Here is a 12,118-nt window from a genome sequence, read left to right as displayed (position 1 = left end):
TTTCCAAAGTGAAAAAGAGACCAGCGGATTTTAAGAATATGAAAAGTTCCTTGGTATTGTTTCTGACTCCACATTGCAACTAACTAAACTTTAAGAAACCATCACCTGAGTTTTTGTGTAGTACCAGGGGAGAATATCCAGTTACTTGAAAAGATCAGAATACTCCTCCTTTTTCCAACTACATTATCTGCACAAGATCAGACTTCTCCAGATACTTCTAACAAAATAACAATTCAAATGGTCTAATGCAGAAGCAGTATGAGACCCAACTTTCTTCTATGAAGGCAGACATGAGAGCTTTGCAGAAACATAAAATCATGGGTCTCTAAATAAAAATGTTATTTATGTCAACATGTAATGAGTTTATGTTTAAATAAATTAGCAACTATTTAAATTTTTTCCCATTTTGTTTCAAATTCTCCTAGATCCTAATCAGTTTTATTTTCTATTACAATAAATACTGATAAACATATAAGCAAAAATTCTTTGGGGCCTGCAGTAATTTTTATAAATGTAAAGGAGTCCTGAGACCAAAAAGTTTGAGAACTGCTGTAACTTATCATCACTAAGAAAACATCACTATAAATGCTACTTAAAATCAAAACAAAGGAAATTGCAAAAGAGACAAGATTAAAGATTTATAATCCTTAAAAGTTTGTCAGAAGGCAAACTTTCTGACAAACCTTTGACTTACCAATAAAGCAAAATTTATAGTTTTATTTGCAAATCTATCAAATAATTTATCTACTAATCTAGAATATTTTTCAAAATTACTTTTCTGGTAATAAAATTTTTAAAAGAATTTAAAAAATAAAGTTAAACCTCTGTCTTTCAATCTCAGGGCAGTTTCTACTAACTCACTGTCTTTAAGACCTGCTGATTGATTTGTCTATTCAGAGCTGATGATTTTTTTTTGGCCAACTCATGTTTACTTCTTTGTGACTTCTTACAAGTCAAGCAATTAGTTTAGCTTAAGAAAATTTGTCAACAAAAAGCTAAGTACTCTTAGAATATAACTTCATAGGAGCAAAGGCTTTAATTCAATATTGCCAGATCTAAAATAGTCCCTAGGTGTAAACTTAAAGTTTCTGCATTTTACTGTATGTAAATTATTCCCCTCAAGAAAAAATACTCCTATAAAATAGTGTCTGCCACAATAAATGTTAAATAAATTGTGTGACTGAATCCAGCCATCTGCGTCATCTCTAAGATAAACATGCCTAACTAGAAATATTGCGTTTGTCAATTTCAACCCTAGTATGTACACCTAGTTCTTTTTGAATACTTAATGAATTTTGTGATTATGGTAGAACAATATCCTGAGGCTAGTAATCATGAATAATTATCCACATTGTATAAAATTTTTTAAAGTGACCTATTACATTGGTAGTGCTGAAATTTAGAATTTGGGTTAATTTTCTTAAGTAAAAAAGGTAAGAGGATAAAAACAGTCCTATGTTTTTAAAAAATATTTATTTAAAAATAAGATTTCAAAAAATACAGTACTTAATACATTTTGAGAAGTAAAAATTCCACAATTTAAATTAAAAACAATCTGCAAAGAAAACAGAAATATTATGTGAAAAAAACTAAATCGCTACAATAAATTAAAAACAACAACATTGTTCTTAAGGTAGATACATGGTTTGAATTTCATATTAAGAACCAGTGTAGACTTTTCATCTAAACAAATACATCTCAGCTACATGGTTCCCACATGTCATTTCACCCATTTTACTCACTCTTCTCAATCTATTCTTATACCTTTCAACTACTATTTTCCTAATTACCATCAACACTAGAAATATTGGTGAAGATTTTCTTTAAATTCTCTTAGGGGAAAGACAAGGTAAAAATAATAGACAATGCAAGGAAAACAGCACTCAGATCTATACATATTATGCACTGAATAATAAAATGCCTGACAAATTTAAAAACAGGATCTTCTTATGCCACTTGTAACATACCACTATTAAAAGCATTTTAGGGATATAATACTAGACAGAACTTGGGGTTCACACATAATTTTAGGAGCCTCAAAAATAACATAGATTTTGGCTATTCATTAAACTTGCCAGTTAGATCACACACAAAAAGCACTAATTCCAGGGACACAAAGTGAGCTCATACAGCATGATCCATGTGTGCTCTGTCCTTGCAAGAGCCTATCTTTGTCCTCCCGTGTTAGACTTGCAATTCACTTGTCGGAATATCTCTGATTCTGGTGGAAGTTTTTACTTTTGTATCATTTAGTTGCTTTATTCTTACATATACGAAAGTAGATTTTTTTTTTCTTTTATATGTTCATCTCTGGGAGACAGTGAATAGTGGTGAATTCTCTACTACTCAATAACTTGAAAAATTACTGCATTCAGCCACATGCATTTAAATGATGCATAAACAAGCCAAATTACTCAGAATCAATACAGTGGCAACACAATCTAGGGAATATTGTTGGCAGATTAGAGGGAGACAATGTTGCTTCATCTCATTAGGCTTTCAAACAAATTTTGCTTTCACCTCTAATGATATGTTCATCTAGATTTCTACATATCGTTCAAATGATCTGAAGCCACATTTCACATAAATTTCAGACTTGATTCTTTTTTTCCATTCAGAATTGACTGCAAAACCATATATTGTATCTACATTCAAGGAGAGGTTGATTTTAGCTAACAATTATGCAAAATATTTTCAAATGTGATTGTCTGCTTTTCCAATACACACACTGTCACCTTCTTGCCAGAATGATTAACCATTTTAGCTGCAGTTGTAAGGACACTGAGTGTTTTGAGAGTTTTAAAGGGAAAAATTTGGAACCCAAATAGTATACATAGCAGCATTACATTTGGACAATTACATTTCAAAGGTGTTTTAAATTATGAGTACACTTAAAGGGAGTTTTTCTTCATTTTTGTAAAATTACTAAGCAAAATTAGTTTTAAAAATCTTACTCTTTCTATGTAAAGTGAGTAACCATATCCAGACTTTTTTCTTTCATTAAGTTCAATTTTCTGTTATCAGTTTTGCTTAAATCAAGGTACATATGCATTTCCTCTTGGGAAAGCATCTCTCTCTCTCTCTCTCTGTCTGTCTCTCCATATCTCTCTCTATATATCTACACACACTTATGTACACATACATATATTTTAAATGTGTTCTGTTATCTTTATTTGCAAAGTAGACAAATGGCAATATTATTCTTTAAAGCCACTAAAGATTACACACACACACACACACACACACACACACGCTGAACTCTTGATTTGTAATGAGAATGAACCTTAACTCTTCATTTTAGTATTTTGTTTCAGTATTCACTAAAGTGCCCAATAAGCTATATAGTTCATTTATATAAATTAGAGTTCTTCTTACCTTTTTTATTCATTGTTGCAGAAATAAAACAACTTGTGAAAAGTGCTTCAATTATCTTTTGTAATTTCAGCCTATCAAACTACCTTTTAAAGTAGCCAAGCTATATTAAAATAACAAAATTAAAATCCATACATGCCTACCTAAAAAAAAATCCAAATGAGAAACATTTAAAATACATTAAATTGCCAAAGCAGCATGCAAAAAATAAGATCTATTAATCAAACTGTTCTTAGTAACATTAAATTCTACTTTATAAACACACAACGATGTGAGAAGAAAACTCAGTCAAACAAAAAGAAAATTAACTCTTTGGTACAGGAATTAAAAATGTCACTCAATGCTAAAGTGAATAGCACCAGGATGTTTTATAGTTGTTGAGGTTATAAAACACTAACTTCAGGCACCAGTAGGTTAAAATATCATCCAATGCACACTGGCAAGAATATATAGCTTGCAATACGCAGGTAAGTTTTCCCTTTAGTTAACAGCCTGCAAACAATTAAACCCTGTATTTAGTCAAACAGGCAGGCAAAGCCACAAAAAACCCCACAACTTCTGTTAAGCTATTTTGTCCACATCTTTGTTTATATATAAAGCTATCAATACCAAAAAAAATCAGTGTTGAACTGTTATAAGAATGATATTACATGTTACAGATATTCAAAATACCAATAGAAATGGAGACCTTCGAGGTATCAAGAACTCCAAAATACCCCAAATGTTAAAGTGAAAGCCACCCTTATATATTGTTTATTTTTCCTCTGGTGACAAAATTTTCTATACACTCAACATCTTTTCTTTGCAATAAGAGATTTCCAGAAAAGGTGCCAGTTTTTTCAAACTTTGGTCAACCTATTCATTTCTCCTCTGCATTAAATAGCTGAGTTTTCCACATTATTTTTAACACTTCACGTTACCATACCCTGCACAATTATATTTAAAACTAAAATATTTATAAAAGGCATCTGACCAACTGAAGAGAAACAGCAATATAAATTCTTTAAGTTAAATAATTCAAACTAAATGCTTATATGCACTAACAACTCTTCCAATAAAAATGGTATAAATAAGAGATAAGGCTAAAATGATTACAGCAAAGAGATTTTCTGATGTCAGCAACTGGCTCCAGTCAACTCTGTTGCTGAGATGCTGATTATTCATGCACCATCTAGCCTTCTCTCCATCTTAGTAAGTTTTTGGATACTCACTACTCATTTTTACCTATTCTCTAGGGTGGACAAGGCAAAAAGAACATAATAATAGTAAAAAATATAATGATAATGGAAAATATCAGTAATATCAATGACTTTTTAAATACCATTGTTATTTCTGTTTCAAATTAACAGGCAGTATTGTAACATCTGAAGAACTGACAAAGATAGAGTAAGTTTTGTTGTTAAAAATTGCACAATGATAATAAAAGAAGTCAGAAAAGTCACTTTCCTGAAGTTAAACCATCATCACCTCAAAAGTAGCAGAAATGCTAAATACTGATTAACATACAGAATTACAATATTGGTTCAAAATAGTTCAAGCAAGTTGGTTCTAATACTTTCTTACATTGTACTATGGAATATTCTAGAATTCAACTGAGAATGACTAAATATAGAGCACAATGAAATTTGTGATTTATAGATAAATTCAGAGAATGATTTCTAGAATAAAAGTTAACAAACTTGGGCATTAAATAACACATTCATTAATTATACAGTTAATACTAGCAAGTAGAACATACTAAATGTACATGGCTTATCTGCTACACTTACCAATACTTATATTTTTTAAAGCAGTAGTAGAGTTGTGTGAAAATCTAATATTTGTATCTATTAGCAAACTACTCAATGTTTGTATGTGTGAATTTTATCAAATAAATTCTAGATATATCTATGTATATTAGAGGTCATGTCAGAAACTTATTCAATAAAGTAACTATAGGTTATTAAACTTGGTAAACTTGAGCTAAGTAATCTATTGATACAGGAAGCACAAGAGAAGCAGAGACTAGAGAAAAGTCCAGAGAGAGACTAGCAGCTCTGTTAATTAGTATTAATGGCATATTAAACCAGAGCTTGGTACATTGTGATTTTATAGCAATACATGTGAAAACACTCAAACTGCCCCATGATCTAACACACAGAAAATTGTGTGGCTATAATCTAAATCAGTTCACGCTTCCTGGTTTGAAGTATTGTCCTAACTTAAGTCTTCATGATTAGCATTTAGAATTAATACACCCTTCGGAGTGAAACGTATCACCAACTAGTTACTTGTATGGGAGTGACTTGAATGTCTAACAAAGAGTAGTTATCATTAGCCATCATACTTAAAGAAAAATGCCTCTATGCATTGGCAAAAATGCACTGATGTTAATCCTGGCAGATGTTTTAACTCAGCTGTTATACTGAACGTTACGTATTATGTTCTCTATTTCATTATTAAAAATAAACTATGCTTTTTTTCTGAAAAAGTTAATATGTTAACTACAATTTAAAACAGCTATTTCTCATGTTAAGCACAAATATTTTTAATACAACTCTTAAGCAAAATAGTATTTTTATTACAATGAAACATCAGCTAACTTGATATTTTTAAACTATAAGTCTGGGTTACAAAGTACCAACTGCTCTATAACTGAATGCCTACTGCTTGAGGGGTCCTGAACTCAGTCCATTTTTGCCTACAATCTTAAGCCTACATGAAGCCCATAAACATTTTTGTTTGCAGAAAACAACAATGACAAATATGATTGTTAAGGAGGTGTAACTTACAGTATCTAGGTAAAAACCTTTCATTTCCAGAAGGTCGACAAATGACTTTACTGATGTAAAAACATGCTTTAACATACATTTTGCTTAAAATCAAATAGAATGTTTATAAAGAAATACTTCAGTCCAACATACATATTACATCAGTAATCTTACTGCTCACAATTATTTTCTAATGCCCAACACCTTTAGTTGTTTTCACAGTTATCCAGAATACAGAAGAAATTGGTTACTAAAACTATAGATATAACTCTGCAAAATGTAAAAAAAAGAACAAAGAAAAGGAAAATTATACAAAGAATCATTAATCTCTTAGTTATTTTAAGGCAATAGAGCCAGTAAAAAAATCATTTCAAAACTGAGTAAAATAAACTAAATGTAGTTTTTTAGATATTCATTAAAACACAGTAAATGCTTGGTTGTCTTTGTAGCTACAATACATTTCTATGTTTTGTAATAAATTGGTAATTTCAAAGTAACAGCTTTTCCAATTCTAAGGAATTACTCTGCCAAAATAAGGTTTAAAATAAAATACATAAAATGGCTGTTTATCCTAATCTGATATAAATTTGTGATTGATTGACAGCAAGAATATAATGGGAACGTACACAAATGAAGCAAAGCAGTCATCACATTCTTATGAACTAGAAATAACATCATAAAAACATGTTCATTTTCATAAAATTTTACATTTTTGTACATACACTCCCCTAAGTTTGTACTTTTGATATGTTCAGAATGTGGCTATACTATTTACTTATGGGACAGTAAATCTTTAGAGCCAGTATAATTACATCAATTAGCCAAAAGAGGGCGCAGAAAGAACACCAGTAGATATGCTTAGCAAACTGCCAGTTGGTTTTTCTCTAGTAGTCTAACAAGAATTAACAAAACCCACAGGAGGGTTAGGTACGCTAACTGGGGAATACTGAAAGTTACAGTGTAAGTATATGTAGATATACTGTAATATACATTCTTACGTAAATATACTGATAAATAGCATTCTGCCATTCAAATAAAATAAGCGTATGCTTTTCTAGTGTATTAGTTTGTAGTCCAATAATTCAGGGGAACTGAGTACAGAGGGATCAGGACCAGGAAAGGTAAAGAGGAAGAGGGAAAAGAATATGCCCTAGAAGTGGTAAATCTAGGAAAAATAAGAACACAAATCATCAGAATGGGAAAGAGACCCCGCCCAGTACCTTTCAGTGTACCTACTGCTACTACATGAAGTATAAATTAGCCACAAAGTTCTTTAGGGGATCTTCACTTGGCTCTGCTGTTTTCTCAAGGTCCTTATTTGAAAGGAATGTATACAATATAAGGCATTCAACTGATATCTACCTACCTTATCTATATATTACTTCCTTATCAACAGTTCTGTCAGCCCGCCAAATGTGGCCAAATTAGCTTGCACAAAATCCAAACCCATGTGCCTGACATGAACTTTCTAATTTTGTGTTTCACTAAGCTTTATAAATATATTTCTTCTATTTAATTTACTACGTCTCTTTTCAGTACCAATAAATATGTTCGTCTGCCGTATTTCTGTTCGTACTTCTGAGTTTGTAAGTAATAAAGTATTCTAATTAGAACATGAAAAACATGATATTAACATCTCTGAGAAGAACTTACTCTATTATTTCAGAATATGCTATAAGATATTTACAATTTCTGAAAGAACTAACCACAGTATAGCCAACTGGCTGACAATGGTAACCTTCTGTTTAATTATTTCCCAGGTATTGTTCCTTACTTTCAAAACCAGCTAAAAGGAAAATATTAGCATGGTTCATGAACAGTAGACTTTTTCAATCTTCTCTTCAAGGGAAAGACTGTGAGTACATAAATTTTTTTAAATGATATATGGGTTTTGCAGTATTCCAATGGAAAAAAATTAAAAGCTGAGTTTTTTTCAAAGCGTACTAAATGTCTTTTCATACAAATGTTCTATGCCTTGCAAGAGAACATCACTATTAGTAATTTACATTTGTATAAGGCTAATGATAAACACAGATCATTATATTTTCTTATTTTAGGTTCACTTCCTAACACTAGCTACTAGTAAAAGGTCTCTCAATGCAAATTGTAGCCAGTCAATTAAAATTTAATTTTAATTTAGGGATTATAGGTACACAAAGTTAGTGACTTTTTTTAGTAGTAGCTTCCTATAAATAAAATTTCTATATGAGTTGACCAATATATATAAACCTTCAATGTGAAATTTTACATCTACTAGTACATAAATAAAAGTAAAAAGTATACTCTTTTCAAAAGCACAATATTCCTCTTTATACTGTACATTATATATTATCTAGTTATACTAGCATTTTAAAAACATATGCATTCTAATATAACTGCACTAGAAAAGGTAATTGTGAAGTTATTGCAAATTCTCTCCCCTTTTTGCTCATTAAAATCTTAGGATAAAATAGGAATACATGCCCACTGGTCAGGAGTTCTCCTGGGAGCAAATATTTTCATCACAATCAATAATTACAACAGTAATGGTGAAAATTGAAAAATTATTGTGAAAAAAATTTTAGCATTTCCTTTATAGTAAGGTAGGTAGTTGGTGTTTTACTTCAGTGGTACTTTTATGTTGGTTTTGGTGAAGAAAAAAGAAGAATACATAAGCAAGTCACTCCTAAGAAACCAATGCCCGTTTTGTGTTGCTGTTGTTCACTCCTATGCTGCTGCATTTTTAAAAACGTTGCAGCACATTTAAAAGGAAAGGTTATTTTAAATTGGATTTGAAAAAGAAAATTTACCTATACTATAAGAAGGTGTATCAACTTTTGTAAAACCTGAATAATTAAATTTAGATTTGGTTACTGTTTAAAAGTGAAAAATTTAAATAAACATCTGAAATTTACCATAAATTAGAATCTGTAACACTGTCAGTACTAAAATAAATTATGTACAATTATTTCATCCTAATCACTGCCTTTTGAGTTTAATAACAAAAGCATTTCAAGAAATCCCTGTGGAAAGCTAATTTGAAAGTAAACATGCTTTAAAACTTAAATATAGATCTTGTATTAGTCCCACAACAGGATCAAGATCACTATTAAAATAAAGCCTGGGGCACATTATGATGCCTAAGATTGGTGGGTGGATTTTAATTGACTTGAAGACTGTCATAGTTCTATTATCATAAAACCTGTAACGCATTTCCAGCATGGAGGACCCATCTGTGCCCACCATCCATCTGTTTAGACATGATTGGCAAAGTGGTAGGGAACTCGCAGTGGTTGCCTCTGCCTGAAAGGAATGAACCACAGGATCTTCCAACGAGTGCCAAAAACTTCTGAGAAGGTCTGCTGCCATGGCTTTCGGGGCCTCGATCTACAGAAGACAGCATTATTAGTGAAAGACAGCACTCCCATGGTGCACTTCAGTCAGCTAAAACAATACAGGTTGGCTGGGGATCCATTACTGGACTCTGATGAATTGTGTCCCAGCATCATAAATACAGCTTTTCTTTCATTATGGCATGCAGCTGAGTTTTAACTCTGGATAGCAGATATTGTATCTGTGTCGTCAATCAACCAAGCGCAACTTTTGAAGCAGACGAAAATCTCAGGATTAACAGAATGTGTGTCAACAACACAGTAGCAAATCTCTTTTGATGTACTTTCAGGACAAATAATTTAACTTACTTTAGTTAGACAAGGCACAAGAATGATCAGCATTTTAGTGTGAAAACTACCATGGCTGGAAAACCCCTACTGTAAGACTGGGGTAGGCTTGTCTAGCACAGGCCTCAGACAAGGCACCAAGAAAAAGCCATCATTATATTATCTTTCTACCATATGCACATATTTCTCAAATATGTCCAGTTCTTTCCATTTTTAAATAATACTATACACTTCAGTTTTATACTTACATATCTTCACAACAGTTTGACATCTTTTCAATAGATGTTGTATCCTATTAAAAATAAAAAATTATATTCAGATGTAAGAAAGTTATTAAGTCTTTATTCTGTATCCATTCTATCATGTTTTTAATCTTATTCCAAAAATATTCTAAAGATTTAAAAACTTTATATATGAGTATTATGAATTTTAAATTATCTTTCATACATTGCTGGAATCCCCTTGGAAAAACAAAATCACCATTATGCAAAAAAAAAACCTATTCAAATATAAAAACCTCACAAAAATTATGAGACTATCACTTCATTAAAATATAACCTTTTATTACACTTGCTTTCTTGACAACTCCTTTGAAAATCTACAATCTACTTTCAATTTAACTGTCAGTGAATATGCATTAAAAAATAAATACTAAAATTACATATGAAAGAAACTAATGAACAGAAAACTGCCTAAGAGTCAGGGTGCTACTGGTTCTAGGTTTCTGTAAACAACAACAAAACTCAACAAGGCAATCTATGAATTTGCCATATTACAACATCTATTATTCTGAAAACTAAACTGAGCAGAGTTCTTTCTTAGCAGAAAAATAACTTTTTTCATAATACAATTCCCTAATTGTATACTTTCTGTAAGGCTCTAACACAAATATGTAAAAAAAAATTTCAACAAACAGAAGATTGCTTCCAGAAATGCCGGTTTGTGTTATCAGAAGACTTATCATTAGACTGGCAAATTGTTATAAGCAATAGCCAAATAATCAAAACACAAATTACACAATCTTATTTTTAGATATTTATTTGTATTTTAAATATATTTTGAAACAGTGCAAAAGAGTACATTCATTCAAATACACCAAAAGCTGGAGAAGTTTTCCTCTTTTTATCCCTTACTTTACCTTAACACTTTGTTTACACATAGGTGGACTTATTAAGCAGTACTATTCATGCAAACTCTTGAAGCTACAAGTAAAATCTCAAGAACTTATTTGGCTGTAAAACTTTTCCAATGATGCTAATAAACAGCATCTTCACTCAAAAACAACTCTTTAGAGATGTTAATAGCTCATAATATTAAATTCTCAATATGAATAGTTGCATAACTACAGTTAGCCTATAGAAGAGAAAATCAGAGAAAACGGATCTGTTTTTAAGATAACTAATAACCAATAACAGAGTTTCATTTACACATCTTCCAGAAATTTTTAAGAAGTTATAGATTAGCTACATATTCTATATTCATTAGTTTTCCTATCAAGCTTTGTAATTAATGGTATCCAGTGACAATTCTATTAATAATTAACCTTTCTCTACTCCGTTGTAATTTCCTCAAAATGTCTTACTTTATGAAAACACAGTCTACAAACATATGAGAACACTGATTAGGGTCTTAGAGGAAATTTGGGCTTCAGGTTCCACATCTGTAAAGGAAGTAAGTGAAGTCATTTTAATGGTTTCTTAGAGTTTTGATAGTAACATGTTGTTCCAAAGCAATTAAAACAACTTACGCAAAAGTACAAAGAAAAAGATGAGATAGAAGTCAAAGAGAAAGATGAAATAGAATAGCTATTAGGAAAGGTATATGAATGGCCTAAGATCACAGATATGGACAACACTTAAAAACTATAAACTATTCCATGATATATAAGGCAAATGCAAGGTCAGACTACTCTCACCAGCTAAGATTAAGGGCAATTTTTACTATGGAGAAATTACAACTTGTTTATAATCCTGAAGGATTTATTTGTGGCATTAAAAAAATCAACTTTAAAGATTTCAGATTTAGATTTCATTCAGAAAAAGCTTTTATTTTCAAGTGTTTTTGATACCTTTCTTGAATCTGTTTTGGGAAATAACTAGCATACTATCTATTAAATCATCATAAGCATGGTTATTCTTTCAAACAATATGATGTTTACCATTACTTTATGAGTAGGATTTGTGACGCTGGCCAAAATAGGCTATTTTTTCCCCTCTAGAAATGGCAAATGCTCATCTCTCTGTAACTCTGCTATCCAGAATACTGTTATAAGTACAATTTGTATTTTAGCAACCTAACATGTCATCAAGTTTTTGCACTGGTGCTTACATATCACAT

The 12,118-nt window shown here is 31.1% G+C and overlaps 1 protein-coding gene across 5 annotated transcripts in view; it reads right to left on the bottom strand.

Annotated features, from left to right (window-relative positions):
* Positions 1-1,456: 1,456 nt before the first annotated feature.
* The window catches only part of ZDHHC21 (zinc finger DHHC-type palmitoyltransferase 21), an 89,287-nt gene continuing 78,625 nt past the window's right edge, over positions 1,457-12,118 (bottom strand). For 3 of the 5 annotated variants that reach the window (XM_054519391.2, XM_063713867.1, XM_054519392.2), the window contains exons 8-9: positions 10,030-10,073; positions 1,457-9,488 (exon numbers count right to left, since the gene is read on the bottom strand). In XM_054519391.2, coding sequence (XP_054375366.2) covers positions 9,356-9,488; positions 10,030-10,073 — 177 coding nt within the window. In that variant the 3' untranslated portion in view covers positions 1,457-9,355. 5 annotated transcript variants of the gene reach the window in all.

Source organism: Pongo abelii, chromosome 13 (assembly GCF_028885655.2).
Source record: "Pongo abelii isolate AG06213 chromosome 13, NHGRI_mPonAbe1-v2.0_pri, whole genome shotgun sequence".
Lineage (NCBI taxonomy): Eukaryota > Metazoa > Chordata > Mammalia > Primates > Hominidae > Pongo > Pongo abelii.
This window is presented reverse-complemented; position numbering and strand designations above follow the sequence as displayed.